Raw genomic sequence first — 21,432 nt, 5'->3', positions numbered from 1 at the left:
GGGCGCCCGTAGTCCCAGCTACTCGGAGAGGCTGAGGCAGGAGAATGGCGTGAACCCGGGAGGCGGAGCTTGCAGTGAGCCGAGATTGCACCACTGCACTCCAGCCTGGGTGACAGAGCGAGACTCGTCTCAAAAAAAAAAAAAAAAAAAAAAAGAAAAATATCACATGATCTCACTTATATGCAGAACCTGTACACTGAATTTACAGAAACAGAGAGTAAAATGGTGGTTACCAAATGTTGAGGTAGGGGGATTTAGGAGATGCTGGTCAAAGGACACAAAACTTCAGTTAGACAGGAGGAATAAGTTCAAGAGATTTATTGTAGATCATGGCAATTATAGTTAATCAGAATATATTGTATACTTGAAAATTGCTGAGAAAGTAGATTTTAACTTTTCCTAATGCAAAAAAGATAAGTATGTGGAGTAAAGCATATGTTAGTTGGCTTGATTTAGCAATTCCATAAAGTATATATGTTTCAAAACATCATGTTGTACTACATTAAGACATACATTTTTTGTCAATAAAAATAATAAACAAATGTTTCATTTCTAAAAGGAAACAATAAAATAAGATTTTTTAAAAGGCTTTTTACTATTTATCCACATAGCAGCCAAAATGTTTTAAGCATAATTTGCTAAGCTGTGGTCTAAGTTCCTGATATTAATTATCTTATTTAATCTACCCAACAATATCACAAGAGCAGGCCTGTAAATATCACCACTTTTAATATCAGCAGACTAAGGTACATAGGGTTTAATTTAGCGTTCAAAGATGCATAGATGACCAAAGGAAGAGAGGGATTCAAATGCGGGCACTCTGGTCCACTTTTTCATCACTACTCTAAAATATTCCCTCATAGCAAGGAAGAAGATTCACCAAATTTCAGATGGAAAAAACACAGGACCTTCATCATCATGGACATTTAAATTCAGTAAAATACATATATGTGCAACAAAAAAGAAAAATTTATAAGTGATTTTTGATTTATTCTAAATTTCTTAATTTTCTTGGTTTTTATAACAAAGTCGGATTAATTTTATAGATTAGCTTTATCTTTTATTTTTTATGGTTTAGCTTTATAGATTAAATAATATAATATTATTTCTATAAGGAAAACAAGAATTACTGTGTTTTGACAAAGCACTATTCTCAAGAATAATAACACCTATGTAAGCCAAGGTATTTTGGGAATTCTGCATTCAAAAAATGTAAGTTCCCAAATTTTGCTATAAATCTTCCAACACCGATGAGTAGAATAAAAAAAATAAGGCTTATTTAGGCTAGCTAGAAAGCAAATTATAAATTTTATACTTCCTTTTCTATGGACACACACATATACATATACTCACCTCAAGAATATAACCTCTTTCAATTGTTTTAATGTTTAAAAACACATTCTGCAAGTCCACATTTTACAAAATTTAGACAATATGCCCAACAAATTTCTCTCATTGTTATTGTACTCACTTTAAAACTGGTACTTTCAATTCTATTTTATTCATTCTTTATTTTAGTTTTAACTTTAGGCAATGTAAAAATGTCCATTTTCAAAAAGACTGTCAAAATTTCCAAGTAGAAATATCTTTCTTTATCCTTTTCCATTCTTTCTTTCTTTCTATTTATTTATTTATTTATTTATTGAAATGGAGTCTCTCTCTGTTGCTCAGGCTGGAGTGCAGTGGCGCGATCTCAGCTCACTGCGACCTCCACCTCCCGGGGTCAAGCAATTCTCCTGCCTCAGCCTCCTGAGTAGCTGAGATTACAGGCGCCTGCCACTATGCCCCGCTCATTTTTGTATTTTTAGTAGAGACCTGGGTTCAACATGTTGGCCAGGCTGGTCTCGAACTCCTTACCTCAGGTGATCTGCCCGCCTCGGCCTCCCAAAGTGCTGGGATTACAGGCGTGAGCTACTGCACCTGGCCCCACTCTTTCAATGTAATTATTAATCATTACTCAAGTAACCAGTGTGAAGGTCCCTCAGGTCTAGAGTACAAATGCAGTCAGATAACTCTTATTCATTTCCACTAACTGCTCAAATAATCATCTACTTAATAAACAGGAAATCTAATATATCTTCTGAAAATTCTTCCCTCTATTAATAGTTTAAGAATCTGCTTCAAAGGGAGCAGTCCTCCTCTGATGCTGAGAGGCTATTGGAATTTGGTCAGTCCAAAACTACTGCTGCTTCTCACTGCTACGTGATGTTAAAAGGGAAAGCTAATCCCCTACCATGTCTACTTGGTAATGTGTCAGGATGATGCCCTACCACAGAGTGAGTCTACAACACCCATTCAAGGCTTTTCCCCCAATCTGGTTATTTTTATAACATGGGTTTCCAAAGTCAGGATGATGTGTGCCAAATGAGTTTAACTCAAGATCATTGTACACACCAGATTCACAAGTGAAAATAAAAGTAAAATTTAAAAAATGTATGTATCATCTCAGAGTACAGTATTGAAGAATGAGTGAGTAGAGAATTTTATTTGGAGCAGGAATGAGTGAGTAGAGAATTTTATTTGAAGGAGGAATGGTGAGAGGCAAGCCATGATCCTTCCCTAGAGTGTGGAATGTGCCAGCAGCATGTATTTTCCCAGGACCCTCCTCAAGGCCCCCATGACTTCCTTATTCCTCAGGCTGTAGATGAGCGGATTCAGGGCTGGAGTGACAATTGTGTAGAAAACAGAGATGATGTTGTCTTGTTTGGGGCTGTGGAAGGAACTGGGCAAGACATACATGAATGTGGCAGCTCCATAGAACATCCCTACCACAATCAGGTGGGAAGAGCAGGTGACAAGGGCTTTCTTCCTTCCCTCATTTGACGGCATATGAAGCACAGTGAACAGGACTAGTGTGTATGAGGCCACAATGGCAGAAATGGGGAGCAAGAGGAAAGTCACACCTGTCACGTATATTACAAGCTCATACCTGGAGGTATCAGCACAGGCCAACTTCAGCAAGGGTGGGATCTCACAAAGCAGATGCCTGATTTCCCAGGACATGCAGAAAGGGAGGTGCATAGTGTAAATGGTATGTCCTATAGCAATCAGGGATGCCAGGATCCAGGATGTGGCCACCATGATCCAGCAAACTCTTGGGCTCATGAGGGTTGTGTATTTCAGAGGATGACAAATGGCCACATACCTGTCATAGGCCATGAAAGCCAGTAGGAGGTCCTCAGCACTACCCATTGTCAGTGCCAGGAGCATCTGAAGGGCACAGCCTCCAAAGGAGATGGTGTTTTCTCTGCGCAGAAAGTCTGCAAGGGCCTTGGGAGTGACAACAGATGTGAACAGGAGGTCCATGAGAGAGAGCTGCCCAAGCAGGAGGTACATGGGCACATGGAGCCGGGCTTCCATGGTGATGGCCAGGAGCAGCAGGCCATTGCTGGTCAGGGCCAACATGTATAGGATTGTAATTGTAGCACAGAGCAGTTCAGGAGACCCACTGTCATTCAGAATCCCTACCAAGATGAAGCCACTTCCCAAGGTGGAGTTCCGGAGCTCCATGATGTTTTTTTAGTTGCCTAGAACCAAATATATTATCAGTGGAAGCTTTTCTAAAGGTGTTCGCCCTAGCTCTGGTTTGTTCTAGGTCACTGTGTATTGGCCCACAGGAATCCCATAATATGATAACTTTTCCATCTCTTAGTATGCCTCTGATTTCTGAATGCTGGTATTGAATTACACTAAACCATCAGTTAAATTGGTATCAGGTCATTTGGCATGTTGTTAATTTAGTCATTTGGAAATCCCTCCAAATAAGGTATCCAGAACAAGCCCAAGCAAAAATCTTTGTAGATAGATGAAAGCATCTCTTTCTTCACAATGAACAAATACACTGGGCATTGGTTTAAGATCTAGCTATATTATTCTCCTTAACATGTACTTGGAATTCCAACTCAGTTTTTAAAGTTTTATTTATAAAATCCTATTTGCTGTCTTCTCCCTTAAACCAGTCTCATTGTTGTTGATTACCTTCCTCAACAGGAGAACCTCTGGGCTCTTGGGCTGCTTGATCACCTGGACTCTTCAAGTGCTACTCTGCTGGAGGGAAAGAGAATTCTGGGCTGAATTTAACAGTCATGGTGGTATCGATTCTAGAGGTAAATCTAGAGGAACAGTACAAAAGGTGTTTGCCAAGATAATAATAAGATGTTTTCTCAGAAACAGGCAGGAATAAAGGCAATAAATGAGATTTGTGGTGGCATGGCAGGTGTTCGTGTTTAGGGCACATGATACAAGGGGTAAGCTACAAAGAAGGAGACATTGTAGAAACGACCCAAAGCAATAGCATTACCTGTGAGCCACAGCAACACACTCAAGGTGAGAAGAAGATTTCTCTCCACAAATCTTACGAATACAAGGAAAATGGTGGTTCTGCTGAACCCTGAATCCGTATGATAGCTCTGCTGCTAGGGGTTGAGGAGGAGGAGTGGAGTGTGAGGTGCATGTGGGACAGTGTTCACTTGGCTTGCTTTTTATGAATGCAGTTTTTTCACAGTTGGATGGAAGACTTAGGAGGCCTTTTGGAAGAGAAAAATAATTCTTGATCAAATTATTCATCTTTCCCTTCCATAATCTGCACCTACTTCTCCAAGTATCCATTTATGTCACTATCCTGGTCAACTCAGAGTTAGAACCTTTAAGTAGTAAGGTCATATAAAAACCTGACATTGGAAGGCGTATCTGATCCTGCTCCTTTCATTCATTCAATAAATATATACTAAGGACCTATGATATCTCAGGCACTACACTTGGGCAACTGTGTAGATGTGAAAAATCGATCACACAAACACCTACATACATCCAACGATACACGAAAGAAAATGCACTAGGAGAACACATAAGTGAGGTTTCAGGAAAGGATTCACCAAGGAAGTGGTATAGAAACTACAGGTTAAGGATAAATAGGAGCTGGCTAAATAAAAAAGCAACAGGATATAATTTAAAAAAGTGAGGGATAGCATTGTGAAAATCAGAACATTAAAATATAGTACAGGAATGTCCTCCCTGCACTTTTGCGCGGTGAAGTCTGGGCAAGAAACCCCCAGAAAAATACCCTCTATAAAACTGTGTTTCACCACTCATTGGAGTCTAAGATCTTTCTCCTGCCTTACAAAACCAAAATTATAATTTTGACCTAGGAACCACTGACCCACGGACTGGAAAACCTTATTTGTCTGTTGACAACAAAAGACAAGTCCAAAGTCAATTCTAAGCACTATTTCTGCTAAATATTAGATTTGAATTGCTTTTATTTTTCTTGAATAACAAGGTGAATGGACAGGAAAATAAAAGGAGGAAAAATAATTAGTTGGGCACATTCTTCTAGCTTCCTGCACCAGATATTTGGACAGGATTTCAAAGACAAGACAAATCAGGGCTTGGGTAAGGTGGCATAACCAGGACTCAGCATCCTACATACCTACCTCCTCCCTCTGATACGGGACTATTGTTTTCCCTCTTTTCCATTTACTGAGTTCTCCTCTCTGGGGTCATCTAAAGAGAAAGGCCAGAGAACACACACTGGGCCTACAGAGGAAGAGCTTCATTCTAGAAAACTGCTGGTGGTTGCGGGTATTTCAAACCAAGAGGTCAGCAGAGGCTGATATTAAGAGAGTGATTGTTATAGTTTATGGAAAATGGTCAGTTGATTAACAAGGTAGAGCTAAATTTTTGGAAGTGTATTTTATAAGTTTGTCTTTTTCATCTCTGCTCAGTATATTTATTTTTTGTATTTACTTCAATTGGCTTTTTGTGTGGCACTGGACTTAGTGCCAAGCAGTCCTGCAGGGGAAAGGCACTTCAGCATATTTTAGATAGTCCTCCTTTGAGGTACTATTCATTTGGGGACTCACATCAAACTACTGGAAGCCAGGAATATCTAGATGTAACAAAGTTAAGTACTGAGACTTTTACCAGGAGGCCATCATCAGGAATTCTAGGAACTCACGGCTGGCCAATGGCACAGAATTATTTTCGTTGTTCCCACATGTGCAAGATGGGTACATGTACGAGGTTGATAAGGTATAGATGGGAGTGAGTGAACCACAAAGCCTGAGGAACTAGAGAATCTGAGAAGGAGAGCAGTGTAAGGTCTTGACCCTGTTTCTCAGGACTTCCAGACTTCACATATTGCCTTGAAACAGAGACAGAGCCTTTACCTCATATGGCAAGGGGTGTAGCTTCCAGGTAAAGAGGTTCAAGAAGCCAAAGAAAGAAAAGTTGCTTCTTCTGGCTGGGATGAATGTAAGTGTGTGTATGGCTGTCTCTGGGACCAGAGGTCAAAGGCTCCTCCAGTCACTGGCACTGCAAGTCCTCTCTGGAAGTAGAGATAGATGCAGACAGGCAGCTGAGAACCTAGGGCAGGATCCTGTAGATGCAAGGAGCTGAATCTCCTCCAAAGTTCTCTCATCCACTGTCCTTGTGAGAAAGTCCTTACTGCTTTGGAATGGTTCTAGCTGAGTTCTTAAGTCCAGGTCCTCAGATTTCATATATTCCCCTCATGCTGTGTTTCATGATAAAAGAGGAGCACGGCAGGAATGTGGGAAAAGAGGTATAAGAAGAGCTGCTTAAAAGAGACCCACCAATGCCCAGCCTCACTGTCTCTGCACCAACAGTGAGGCCTGTCCTGGGGGAGGGTTCATAGTCTCACCCTCTCAGCTGACATGACCTCCCCTGAAAATATTGCTCCAGGAAATGGGATTTTAATGAATCCCCTTGGGCATGTCTCCTGGCCTGCCATTTCTTCAAACTTTACCACCAAATGAGCTCTGAACCTTGAGGCCTTGTTCTGCCCCCCATGGGCTTGCTGTGTCTCACCACTCATTGGAGTCTAAGATCTTTCTCCTGCCTCAGAAAACTAAAACTACAATTTTAACCTAGAAATCACTGACTGGAAAACCAGACAGAGGCTGTTTCTGACCAAATAGCTAGTATCAGTAACTGATCTGAGAAGCAACACCTCCCTGTCCAGCCCTCTGTCCAAAGTATAAAGTAGGTTTCATGGGTTCTGTAGATGCTGCCACTCGCATATCCCTCTTTGTGCCACTAGCCTGGGCTATTACCAACTACAGGGAGTTAACTATACTTCTGTTAATATCAAGTCTTCCTTCACTGAGCTTTAATGAGGATCCAACACTAATTTATTTTTCAGTTCTTTGTTTCTCCTTTCTACTCCCTCTTATGTGTGCACACTTGTGCATGGGCATGAGCCTACATATTCTGTGATCAGTCAGCTGAGCTGCTCAGAGCTTTGGGATGATGACACAGCACCTGCTTGCACTCACTTCTGCTTTTAGTTCAGGCTTTCCCATCTCTCACCCAATTCTTTGCTTAATCTTCCTTATTCTTTAGTATCTCTTTAATCACGCATTTCACCAGGAAATGCTGAAAACTCCTGATGGAGTTATCATATCTTTTCTCTTTAAACTTAAAAAAATAAAAATAAGTTTCCACTTTCTGTTTATATAAAAAATATACTCAAGAAAATTCTTCCAGAAGTGCAACATAAGAAATAACATGAAAACGTGTTTTTTCATTATAAAAGCAATGTACTGAAAAGAAGGTTTTAAACATGTAAAATATAAGAGCAGCATTATTCACAGTACAATAAAAATTAGAAATGACCTTTATGCCCATCAACAGTGGAATAGATAGATATGTACCAAAGGGTTACTATGTAGGAATCTAAACAAAGGAACCAGAGCATACAACAAAAGAAGCAACTCAGGAAACTAATATTAAGGGAAACAAGAGACACCTTAGGATTATATATCATGGTACTTCTTTTACAGCTTTAAGAACTTAAGTGAAAATAAACTTCCTATAAATATGTGTACATTCAATAAAACTACATACATATGAAGAAAGGGAATGATGGACATGAAATTTGAGTTGATAATTATAGTGAAAGGATGCAGAGAGCTGGACTGCTGATGACTGTTGTCGAGTCCAAATCTTCTACTACTTGCCACACAACAGCCAATAAGTGGAGAGACAAGCTGTTGGGGCAAAGAAGACAACTTTATTTCAGAAAGCCAGCAAACTGAGAAGATGGTGGACTAACATCCTAAAGAACTATCTAAAGTTGATTAATTTTTAGGCTCCTTTTATGTTAGAGGGAGGGAGAAAAGGGATGGGGCTAAGACCAGGAGATGACTGGTGACCACAGATGTCTAGGCATCAGCAAGGGTCTGAGAAGGTGGCAAAACTTCTTTGTTCATGGTCAACAATTTGTCAAGTCCACCTTGTTTCTATAAATCTTTAATCATTGTTACTTGTATGCATACTTCCTTACCTCCTTGGGGGTCTGTTTCAAAAGTGAGAGAGTCATTAGTTCTAAAGTTAAAGTATAATCTAAATTATTTTTGTGATTAGCTTGGTCCACAGTAGGAATGAGCAAAGGCAGTTAGCTTATGAGGTCAGAAGTAAGATGGCGTCAGCTACATTAGATTTCTCTTACTGTTACATGACCTTATGGGAAGGTGAAGATATTATCAAGGTCCTAGCTTGCATTCTGGGAGCTGAGTTTATGGTAATAATCAATTAGTCCCTACATACCTGACATTCAACCTTTCTTTCTATTTCATAGGTAAAAGTAAATATCACAGATGATTAAGTTTCTCGGATGAAAACTTTCTTACACCTTTTCATCGTCGTATATAGGAACTATTTTTACTCCTTGGCCTTTTATTTCAGAGGAGTAAATTCTCCTCCACTTTAGGGTTGGCTTCTCCAATTATTACTGAGATTCCTCCTTTTACATCTTCATTCCCTATTCTCTCTGCCTTTACACCTTCATTTATATATTTTTCTTGTATCCTAATCCCTCTCTCATTCCTTTGGTTTAGCTTTCAAAGATGATCATGACTTCTCTGTTCAAAAAATAATCCCTAGGTTTTCCTTTTCTTTCATACTATTTCTCTAAATTCCTCTCATTTTTGTAATAGGTTCCTTTAAAAATTTTTAGTTGAAAAGTAAAAATTGTATATATTTATTGTGTACCACATGATGTTTTGAAATAGGTATACATTGTAGAATGGATAAATTGAGCTAATTAACATTGACATTGCCTCATACATTTATCTTTTTTGTGTGGTAAGAACACTAAAATATACTGTCAACGATTTCAAGAATATAATACATGGCTACTAACTGTAGTTACTATGTTGTACAATAGATGTCTTAAACTTACTCTTCCTGTATAACTGAAATTTTGTATCCCGTGACCAACATCTTCGCAATGTCCTGCACCTCTACTGTCCCCTGGTAACCACCATTGTACTCTCTGCTTTTGTGAATTCAACTCTTTTAGATTCCACATATGAAGAGAACATGTAGTATCTTTCTTTCTGAGTTTTGCTTGCTTTACTTGACATAATATTCACCAAGTTCATCTATGTTGTCACAAACTATAGCATTTCCTTTTTTTTTTAAAGCTAAATGGTATTCCAATATGTGTGTGTGTGTGTGTGTGTGTATACACATATATATGACATTTTCTTTATTCATTCATCAGTTGATGGACACTTAGGTTGATTTCATAGCTTGGCTATTGAGAATAAGGATGCTATTAACATGAGAGTGCAGATATCTCCTCCACATGCTGATTTCATATCCTTTGGGTATATACCCAGTAGTGGGATTGCTGGATCATATGGTAGTTCTATTTTTATTTTTTTAAGGAACCTCCATACTGCTTTCCCTAATGTCTATACCAATTTACATTCTCACCCACATTGTTCAAGTGTGCCCTTTTTTCCATATTTTTGCCAACACTTGTTATCTTTTGTCCTTTGGATGATAGCCATTCTAACAGATGGGAAGTGATATCTCATTGTGGTTTTGATTTGCATTTTCCTGATGATTAGTAACGTCAAACATTTTTCATATATCTGTTGGCCATTTTTATGTCCTCTCTTGAGAAATGTCTTTGATTTTCTTTGCTCATTCTTTTTTTGTTTGTTTGTTTTAGATGGAGTCTCTCTCTGTTGCCCAGACTGGAGTGCGGTGGTGCGATCTCGGCTCACTGCACCTCCGCCTTCCGGGTTCACGCCATTCTCCTGCCTCAGCCTCCCGAGTAGCTGGGACTACAGGCGCCCACCACCATGCGCAGCTAATTTTTTGTATTTTTAGTAGAGACAGGGTTTCACCATGTTAACCAGGATGGTCTCGATCTCCTGACCTTGTGATCTGCCCGCCTTGGCCTCCCAAAGTGCTGGGATTACAGGAGTGAGCCACCGTGCTCGGCCGCTCATTCTTTAATCAGACTGTTTTCTTACTATTGAGTTTCTTATATATTTTGGTTTAAATCTCTATCAAACGTATGGTTTGCAAATATATTCTCTCATTCCATAGGTTTCCTTATCACTTTCATAATTGTCTCTTTGCTGTGCAGAAGCATTTTAGTTTGATGTAGTCCCATTTGCCTATTTTTGCCTGTGTTTTTGGGGTCATATTCAAAAAATCTTTGCTCAGACCAATGTCATGGATCTATTCTCCTATATTTTATTCTAGTAGTTTTACAGTTTCAGGCCTTACATTTAAGTCTTTAACCCATTTTGAGTTGATTTTTTGTATGTGGTATAAGATAGGGTCTAATTTCATTTTTGTGCATGTGGATATCTACGTTTTCTAACACTTCTTATGAAAAAAACTGCTCTTTCCCCGTTATGTTTTCCTGGCACCTTTGTCAAAAATCAATTGACCAAAGCTGTATGGATAGATTTACAGGTCTCTATTTCATTCTATTCCATTGGTGTATGTGTATGTTTTTATGCTATCATCCTGTTTTCATTACTATAGTTTTGCAAGCATATTTTGAAATCAGGTAATGTGATGCCTCTGGCTTTGTTCTTTTTGCTCAAGATTGCTTCTGTTAGTTGGGGTCTTTTGTGATTCCATATGAATTTTATAATTGTATTTTATATTTATGTATAGAATGTCATTGAAACTTTTGTAAGGATTGAATTGAATCTATAGATTGCTTTTGGTGGTATGGATATTTTAACAATATTAATTTTTCCAATTTATGAACATGGGATGTATTTCCATTTTCTGTATCTCCTTCAATTTATTTCATCAATGTTTTATAGTTTTAGTGTACAAATCTTTCACATCCTTGGTTAAATTTATTTTTAAGTATTTTAATTTGTTTTATTATTTTATTTTGTGGCTATTGTTAATCTTTTTATCATTTATTTTATCTTTAATTTATTATTTTATGTTGTGGCTATTGCGGATGGGATCATTTCCTTAATTTCCTTTTCAGATAGTTCATTTTTAGTCTATAGAAATGCAAGTGCTTTTTATACATTGATTTTGTATCTTGCAACCTTAGTGAATTTTTTATTTCTAACAGTTTTTTTAGTATTTTGGGTTTTTTATATAAAAGATCATTTACAAATAGAGAAAATTTACTTTTTTCTTTCCAATTTGAATGCCTATTTCTTTCTTTTGCCTCATTGCCCTGGTCAGGACTTCCAGTACTATGTTGAGTACAAATGGCAAGAGTGGGCATGCTTGTCTTTTTCCTGATACTGGAGGAAAGCTTTCAACTTTTCTTCACTAAGTATGATGTCAGATGTGGGCTTGTAATATATAGCCTTTATTATGTTGAGGTACATTCTTTCAGTATGTAATTTGTTGAGGTTTTCTCATGAAAAGATGTTGAATTTTATAAAATGTCTTCTCTGCATTTATCAAGATGATCATACAGTTTTTGTCCTCTATCCTATAAATGTGGTGTATTATATTATTTATTTGCATATATTAAGCCATCCTTGCATCACTGGGATAAATCCCATTTGATCATGGTGAATGATCCTTTAGTAGGCTGTTAAATTTTGTTTGCTGGTATTTGGTTGAGGAGTCTTGCATCTATGCTTATCAGAGATATTGGCCTGTAATTTTATTTTCTTGTATAGTTCTTCTCTGGTGTTGGTATCAGGGTAATACTGGCCTTTTAAAATGAGCTGGAAAGTATACTCTCCTTTTAATTTTTTTGAAAGATTTTGAGAAAGATCAGCATTAGTTCTTTGTTAAATGTTTCAGTCTTGGTAGGTTGTATGTGTCTAGGAAAAACTTTGTTTTAATGATTATATAATATTTTATCACATGAGTTCTCTGGCATATATGTAGGCATTTGCTGACATTTAGTTTTACTCCTCCAAATATTCTTATATGAGGGTATAATTTTATCTGAGATCAAATTTCTAAAAGTGAAATTACTGCGATAAAGATCAAGACTCTATTTAAAATTCTTATTACAAAGAGCCAAATTGGTCTTCAGAAAGTTAGAAACACTTTGTTTTCTGGCTAGCATTATGTGAGAATGCCTGCCTTACTATGTTATTTCTAATTCTGTCTTATCATTGCTAATTTATTAAATACTTCAAGGAAATAAAATAGATGTTTTAATTTACATTATTTTGTTTTTTATAATGATGTTGTACAGATCTTTATAGAGGAAAGTAACAAGTAATTTAACACTTATGTATGTGGCAACTTTTTTCAGTTTTTTAATTTAGCTACATGGTAGGATTTGTTAGATAGGGAAGTATCACAATATTTATGTAGTTATAAAAAGCCATATTATTCTTTATAATTTTCAGAGAATTTTACTGTTAAAATTTCCATTCTTATTTCAGAAAATACTTACATATCTTTCTTTTACATATGCTTAATAATTTTGTTAATGAGATTTTGGGCTGAGACAATAGGGTTTTCTAGATATACAATCACGTCATCTGCAAACAGGGACAATTTGACTTCCTCTTTTACTAACTGAATACCCTGTATTTCCTTCTCCTTCCTAATTGCTCTGGCCAGAACTTCCAACACTATGTTGAATAGGAGTGGTGAGAGAGGGCATCCCTGTCTTGTGCCCATTTTCAAAGGGAATGGTTCCACTTTTGCCCATTCAGTATGATATTGGCTGTGGGTTTGTCATAGATAGCTCTTACTATTTTGAGATATGTCCCATCAATACTTAATTTATTGAGAGTTTTTAGCATGAAGGGTTGTTGAATTTTGTCAAAGACCTCCTTAAGCTGATAAGCAACTTCAGCAAAGTCTCAGGATACAAAATAATGTACAAAAATCACAAGCATTCTTGTACACCAATCACAGACAAACAGAGAGCCAAATCATGAGTGAACTCCCATTCACAATTGCTTCAAAGACAATAAAATACCTAGGAATCTAACTTACAAGGGATGTGAAGGACCTCTTCAAGGAGAACTACAAGCCACTGCTCAATGAAATAAAAGAGGATATAAACAAATGGAAGAACATTCCATGCTCATGGGTTGGAAGAATCAATATCGTGAAAATGGCCATACTGCCCAAGGTAATTTATAGATTCAATGCCATCCCCATCAAGCTACCAATGAATTTCTTCACACAATTAGAAAAAACTACTTTAAAGTTCATATGGAACCAAAAAAGAGCCCGCATCACCAAGTCAATCCTAAGCCAAAAGAACAAAGCTGGGGGCATCACACTACCTGACTTCAAACTATAATACAAGGCTACAGTAACCAAAACAGCATGGTACTGATACCACAACAGAGATATAGATCAATGGAACAGAACAGAGCCCTCAGAAATAATGCCGCATATCTACAACTATCTGATCTTTGACAAACCTGACAAAAACAAGCAATGGGGAAAGGATTCCCTATTTAATAAATGGTGCTGGGAAAACTGGCTAGCCATATGTAGAAAGCTGAAACTGGATCCCTTCCTTACACCTTACACAAAGATTAATTCAAGATGGATTAAAGACTTACATGTTAGACCTAAAACCATAAAAACCCTAGAAGAAAACCTAGACATTACTATTTAGGACATAGGCATGGGCAAAGACTTCATGTCTAAAACACCAAAAGCAATGGCAACAAAAGCCAAAATTGACAAATGGGATCTAATTAAACTAAAGAGCTTCTGCACAGCAAAAGAAACTACCATCAGAGTGAACAGGCAACCTACAAAATGGGAGAAAATTTTTGCAACCTACTCATCTGACAAAGGGCTAATATCCAGAATCTACAATGAACTCAAACAAATTTCCAAGAAAAAACAAACAACCCCATCAAAAAATGGGCGAAGGACATGAACAGACACTTCTCAAAAGAAGACAGTTATGCAGCCAAAAAACACATGCAAAAATGCTCATCATCACTGGCCATCAGAGAAACGCAAATCAAAACCAAAATGAGATACCATCTCACACCAGTTAGAATGGCCATCATTAAAAAGTCAGGAAACACCGGGCGTGGTGGCTCACGCTTGTAATCCCAGCACTTTGGGAGGCCGAGGTGGGCGGATCACGAGGTCAGGAGATCGAGACCACGGTGAAACCCCGTCTCTACTAAAAGAATACAAAAAATTAGCCGGGCGTGGTGGCGGGCGCCTGTAGTCCCAGCTACTCGGAGAGGCTGAGGCAGGAGAATGGCGTCAACCCAGGAGGCGGAGCTTGCAGTGAGCCGAGATTGCGCCACTGCACTCCAGCCTGGGCGACAGAGCAAGACTCCGTCTCAAAAAAAAAAAAAAAAAAAAAAAAAAAAAAAAGTCAGGAAACAATAGGTGCTGGAGAGGATGTGGAGAAATAGGAACACTTTTTTTTTTATTATTATTATACTTTAGGTTTTAGGGTACATGTGCACAATGTGCAGGTTTGTTACATATGTATCCATGTGCCATGTTGGTTTGCTGCACTCATTAACTCGTCATTTAGCATTAGGTATAGCTCCTAATGCTGTCCCTCCCCCCTCTCCCCACCCCACAACAGTCCCCGGAGTGTGATGTTCCCCTTCCTGTGTCTATGAGTTCTCATTGTTCAATTCCCACCTATGAGTGAGAACATGCGGTGTTTGGATTTTTGTCCTTGTGATAGTTTACTGAGAATGATGGTTTCCAGTTTTATCCATGTCCCTACAAAGGACATAAACTCATCATTTTTTATGGCTGCATAGTATTCCATGGTGTATATGTGCCACATTTTCTTAATCCAGTCTATCGTTGTTGGACATTTGGCTTGGTTCCAACTCTTTGCTATTGTGAATAGTGCCGCAATAAACATACGTGTGCTTGTGTCTTTATAGCAGCATGATTTATAGTCCTTTGGGTACATACCCAGTAATGGGATGGCTGGGTCAAATGGTATTTCTAGCTCTAGATCCCTGAGGAATCACCACACTGACTTCCACAATGGTTGAACTAGTTTACAGTCCCACCAACAGTGTAAAAGTGTTCCTATTTCTCCACATCCTCTCCAGCACCTGTTGTTTCCTGACTTTTTAATGATGGCCATTCTAACTGGTGTGAGATGGTATCTCACTGTGGTTTTGATTTGCATTTCTCTGATGGCCAGTGATGATGAGCATTTGTTCATGTGTTTTTTGGTTGCATAAATGTCTTCTTTTGAGAAGTATCTGTTCATGTCCTTCGCCCACTTTTTGATGGGGTTGTTTTCTTCTTGTAAATTTTTTGAGTTCATTGTAGATTCTGGATATTAGCCCTTTGTCAGATGAGTAGGTTGCAAAAATTTTCTCCCATTTTGTAGGTTGCCTGTTCACTCTGATGGTAGTTTCTTTTGCTGTGCAGAAGCTCTTTAGTTTAATTAGATCCCATTTGTCAATTTTGGCTTTTGTTGCCATTGCTTTTGGTGTTTTAGACATGAAGTCCTTGCCCACACCTATGTCCCGAATGGTATTGCCTAGGTTTTCTTCTAGGGTTTTTATCGTTTTAGGTCTAACATGTAAGTCTTTAATCCATCTTGAATTAATTTTTGTATAAGGTGTAAGGAAGGGATCCAGTTTCAGCTTTCTACATATGGCTAGCCAGTTTTCCCAGCACCATTTATTAAATAGGGAATCCTTTCCCTATTGCTTGTTTTTGTCAGGTTTGTCAAAGATCAGATAGTTGTAGATATGCGGCATTATTTCTGAGGGCTCTGTTCTGTTCCACTGATCTATGTCTCTGTTGTGGTACCAGTACCATGCTGTTTTGGTTACTGTAGCCTTGTAGTATAGTTTGAAGTCAGGTAGCGTGATGCCTCCAGCTTTGTTCTTTTGGCTTAGGATTGACTTGGTGATGCGGGCTCTTTTTTGGTTCCATATGAACTTTAAAGTAGTTTTTTCTAATTCTGTGAGGAAAGTCGTTGGTAGCTTGATGGGGATGGCATTGAATCTATAAATTACCTTGGGCAGTATGGCCATTTTCACGATATTGATTCTTCCAACCCATGAGCATGGAATGTTCTTCCATTTGTTTGTATCCTCTTTTATTTCATTGAGCAGTGGTTTGTAGTTCTCCTTGAAGAGGTCCTTCACATCCCTTGTAAGTTGGATTCCTAGGTATTTTATTCTCTTTGAAGCAATTGTGAATGGGAGTTCACTCATGATTTGGCTCTCTGTTTGTCTGTGATCGGTGTACAAGAAAGCTTGTGATTTTTGTACATTGATTTTGTATCCTGAGACTTTGATGAAGTTGCTAATCAGCTTAAGGAGATTTTGGGCTCAGAAAATGGGGTTTTCTAGATATACAATCATGTCATCTGCAAACAGGGACAATTTGACTTCCTCTTTTCCTAATTGAATACCCTTTATTTCCTTCTCCTGCCTGATTGCCCTGGCCAGAACTTCCAGCACTATGTTGAACAGGGGTGGTGAGAGAGGGCATCCCTGTCTTGTGCCCATTTTCAAAGGGAATGCTTCCAGTTTTTGCTCATTCAGTATGATATTGGCTGTGGGTTTGTCATAGATAGCTCTTATTATTTTGAGATATGTCCCATCAATATCTAATTTATTGAGAGTTTTTAGCATGAAAGGTTGTTGAATTTTGTCAAAGGCCTTTTCTGCATCTATTGAGATAATCATGTGGTTTTTGTCTTTGGTTCTGTTTATATGCTGGATTACATTTATTGATTTGGGTATATTGAACCAGCCTTGCATCCCAGGGATGAAGCCCACTTGATTATGGTGGATAAGCTTTTTGATGTGCTGCTGGATTCAGTTTGCCAGTATTTTATTGAGGATTTTTGCATCAATGTTCATCAAGGATATTGGTCTGAAATTCTCTTTTTTGGTTATGTCTCTGCCAGGCTTTGGTATCAGGACGATGCTGGCCTCATAAAATGTGTTAGGGAGGATTCCCTCTTTTTCTATCGATTGGAATAGTTTCAGAAGGAATGGTACCAGTTCCTCCTTGTACCTCTGGTAGAATTCGGCTGTGAATCCATCAGGTCCTGGACTCTTTTTGGTTGGTAAGATATTGATTATTGCCACAATTTCAGATCCTGTTATTGGTCTATTCAGAGATTCAACTTCTTCCTGGTTTAGTGTTGGGAGGGTGTATTTGTCAAGGAATTTATCCATTTCTTCTAGATTTTCTAGTTTATTTGCATAGAGGTGTTTGTAGTATTCTCTGATGGTAGACTGTATTTCTGTGGGATTGGTGGTGATATCCCCTTTTTCATTTTTTATTGCATCTATTTGATTCTTCTCTCTTTTCTTCTTTATTAGTCTTGCTAGCGGTCTATCAATTTTGTTGATCTTTTCAAAAAATCAGCTCCTGGATTCATTAATTTTTTGAAGGGTTTTTTGTGTCTCTATTTCCTTCCGTTCTGCTCTGATTTTAGTTATTTCTAGCCTTCTGCTAGCTTTTGAATGTGTTTGCTCTTGCTTTTCTAGTTCTTTTAATTGTGATGTTAGGGTGTCAGTTTTGGATCTTTCCTGCTTTCTCTTGTGGGCATTTAGTGCTATAAATTTCCCTCTACACACTGCTTGGAATGTGTCCCAGAGATTCTGGAATGTTGTGTCTTTGTTCTCGTTGGTTTCAAAGAACATCTTTATTTCTGCCTTCATTTCATTATGTACCCAGTAGTCATTCAGGAGCAAGTTGTTCAGTTTCCATGTAGTTGAGCAGTTTTGAGTGAGTTTCTTAATCCTGAGTTCTAGTTTGACTGCACTGTGGTCTGAGAGACAGTTTGTTCTAATTTCTGTTCTTTTACATTTGCTGAGGAGAGCTTTACTTCCAACTATGTGGTCAATTTTGGAATAGGTGTGGTGTGGTGCTGAAAAAAATGTATATTCTGTTGATTTGGGGTGGAGAGTTCTGTAGATGTCTATTAGGTCCACTTTGTGCAGAGCTGAGTTCAATTCCTGGATATCCTTGTTAACTTTCTGTCTCATTGATCTGTCTAATGTTGACAGTGGGGTGTTAAAATCTCCCATTATTATTGTGTGGGAGTTTAAGTCCCTTTGTAGGTCACTCAGGACCTGTTTTATGAATCTGGGTGCTCCTGTGTTGGGTGCATATATATTTACGATAGTTAGCCCTTCTTGTTGAATTGATGCCTTTTCCATTATGTAATGGCCTTCTTTATCTCTTTTGATCTTTGTTGGTTTAAAGCCTATTTTATCAGAGACTAGGATTGCAACCCCTGCCTTTTTTTGTTTTCCAGTTGCTTGATAGATCTTCCTCCATCCCTTTATTTTGAGTCTATGTGTGTCTCTGCATGTGAGATGGGTTTCCTGAATACAGCACACTGATGGGTCTTGACTCCTTATCCAGTTTGCCAGTCTGTGTCTTTTAATTGGAGCATTTAGCCCATTTACATTTAAGGTTAATATTGTTATGTGTGAATCTGATCCTGTCATTATGATGTTAGTTGGTTATTTTACTCGTTAGTTGATGCAGTTTCTTCCTAGCCTCAATGGTCTTTAGAATTTGGCATGTTTTTGCAGTGGCTGGTACCAGTTGTTCCTTTCCATGTTTAGTGCTTCCTTCAGGAGCTCTTTTAGGGCAGGCCTGGTGGTGACAAAATCACTCAGCATTTGCTTCTCTGTAAAGTATTTTATTTCCTCTTCACTTATGAAGCTTAGTTTGGCTGGATATGAAATTCTGGGTTGAAAATTCTTTTCTTTAAGAATGTTGAATATCAGGCCCCACTCTCTTCTGGCTTGTAGAGTTTCTGCCAAGAGATCAGCTGTTCGTCTGATGACCTTCCCTTTGTGGGTAACCCAGCCTTTCTCTCTGGCTGCCCTTAACATTTTTTCCTTCATTTCAACTTTGGTGAATCTGACAATTATGTGTCTTGGAGTTGCTCTTCTCGAGGAGTATCTTTGTGGCGTTCTCTGTATTTCCTGAATCTGAATGTTGGCCTGCCTTGCTAGATTTGGGAAGTTCTCCTGGATAATATCTTGCAGAGTGTTTTCCAACTTGGTTCCATTCTCCCCATCATTTTCAGGTACACCAATCAGACGTAGGTTTGGTCTTTTCACATAGTCCCAAATTTCTTGGAGGCTTTATTCGTTCCTTTTTATTCTTTTTTCTCTAAACTTCCCTTCTCACTTCATTTCCTTCATTTCATCTTCCATCACTGATACCCTTTCTTCCAGTTGATTGCATCGGCTACCAAGGCTTCTGCAATCTTCGCATAGTTCTCGATACTTGGCTTTCAGCTCCATCAGCTCCTTTAAGCCCTTCTCTCCATTGGTTATTCTAGTTATCCATTCGTCTAATTTTTTTTCAAAGTTTTTAACTTCTTTGCTATTGTTTTGAATTTCCTCCCGTAGTTCGGAGTAGTTTGATCGTCTGAAGCCTTCTTCTCTCAGCTCGTCAAAGTCATCCTCCGTCCAGCTTTATTCCGTTGTTGGTGAGGAACTGCATTCCTTTGGAGGAGGAGAGGTGCTCTGCTTTTTAGAGTTTCCAGTTTTTCTGCTCTGTTTTTTCCCCATCTTTGTGGTTTTATCTACTTTTGGTCTTTGATGATGGTGATGTACAGATGGGTTTTTGGTGTGGATGTCCTTTCTGTTTGTTAGTTTTCCTTCTACCAGACAGGACCCTCAGCTGCAGGTCTGTTGGAGTTTGCTAGAGGTCCACTCCAGACCCTGTTTGGCTGGGTGTCAGCAGCGGTGGCTGCAGAACAGCGGATTTTCGTGAGACCACAAATTCAGGTGTCTGATATTTCCTCTGGAAGTTTTGTCTCAGAGGAGTACCCGGCCGAGTGAGGTGTCAGTCTGTCACTACTGGGGGTGCCTCCCAGTTAGGCTGCTCGGGGGTCAGGGACCCACTTTAGGAGGCAGTCTGTCCATTCTCAGATCTCCAGCTGCATGCTGGGAGAACCACTACTCTCTTCAAAGCTGTCAGTGAGACAGGGACATTTAAGTCTGCAGAGGTTCCTGCTGAATTTTTGTTTGTCTGTGCCCTGCCCCCAGAGGTGGAGCCTACAGAGGCAGGCAGGCCTCCTTGAGCTGTGGTGGGCTTCACCCAGTTCGAGCTTCCTGGCTGCTTTGTTTACCTAAGCAAACCTGGGCAATGGCGGGCGCCCCTCCCCCAGCCTCGATGCCGCCTTGCAGTTTGATCTCAGACTGCTGTGCGAGCAATCAGCAAGACTCTATGGGCATAGGACCCACCGAGTCAGGTGCGGGACACAATCTCCTGGTGTGCCGTTTTCCAGGCCCGTTGGAAAAGCACAGTATTAGGGTGGGACTGACCTGATTTTCCAGGTGCAGTCTGTTACCCCTTTCTTTGACTAGGAAAGGGACCTCCCTGACCCCTTGTGCTTCCTGAGTGAGGCAATGCCTCGCCCTGCTTCGGTTCACGTACAGTGTGCTTCACCGACTGTCCTGCACCCACTGTTTGGCACTCCCTAGTGAGATGAACCCGGTACCTCAAATGGAAATGCAGAAATCACCCGTCTTCTGTGTCGCTCAGGCTGGGAGCTGTAGACCGGAGCTGAATAGGAACACTTTTACACTGTTGGTGGGACTGTAAACTAGTCCAACCATTGTGGAAGTCAGTGTGGCGATTCCTCAGGGATCTAGAGCTAGAAATACCATTTGACCCAGCCATCCCATTACTGGGTATATACCCAAAGGACTATAAATCATGCTGCTATAAAGACACATGCACACGTATGTTTATTGCAGCACTATTCACAATAGCAAAGACTTGGAACCAACCCAAATGTCCAACAACGATAGACTGGATTAAGAAAATGTGGCACATATATACTATGGAATACTATGCAGCCACAAAAAATGATGAGTTCATGTCCTTTGTAGGGACATGGATGAAACTGGAAATCATCATTCTCAGTAAACTATTGCAAGGTCAAAAAACCAAACACCGCATGTTCTCACTCATAGGTGGGAATTGAACAATGAGAACACATGGAGACAGGAAGGGGAACGTCACACTCCAGGGACTGTTGTGGGGTGGGGGGAGGAGGGAGGGATAGCATTAGGAGATACACCTAATGCTAAATGACGAGTTAATGGTGCAGCACACCAATATGGCACACAGATACATATGTAACAAACCTGCACATTGTGCACATGTACCCTAAAACTTAAAGTACAATAATAAGAAAAAAGAAAAAAAAGAATATGGCATGAATGATAAAGAATGAATGAATGA

The 21,432-nt window shown here is 39.2% G+C and overlaps 1 protein-coding gene across 1 annotated transcript in view; it reads right to left on the bottom strand.

Moving 5' to 3' along the window:
* Positions 1–2,460: 2,460 nt before the first annotated feature.
* The window catches only part of LOC129483902 (olfactory receptor 2AG2), a 157,375-nt gene continuing 138,403 nt past the window's right edge, over positions 2,461–21,432 (bottom strand). The window contains exons 3-4 of the mRNA XM_063641162.1: positions 3,979–4,044; positions 2,461–3,527 (exon numbers count right to left, since the gene is read on the bottom strand). Of these exons, the coding sequence (XP_063497232.1) occupies positions 2,560–3,510 (951 nt within the window). The 5' untranslated portion in view covers positions 3,511–3,527; positions 3,979–4,044 and the 3' untranslated portion in view covers positions 2,461–2,559. The remainder of the gene's footprint in view (positions 3,528–3,978; positions 4,045–21,432) is intronic.

The sequence above is a fragment of the Symphalangus syndactylus genome, chromosome 6, assembly GCF_028878055.3.
Source record: "Symphalangus syndactylus isolate Jambi chromosome 6, NHGRI_mSymSyn1-v2.1_pri, whole genome shotgun sequence".
NCBI lineage: Eukaryota > Metazoa > Chordata > Mammalia > Primates > Hylobatidae > Symphalangus > Symphalangus syndactylus.
This window is presented reverse-complemented; position numbering and strand designations above follow the sequence as displayed.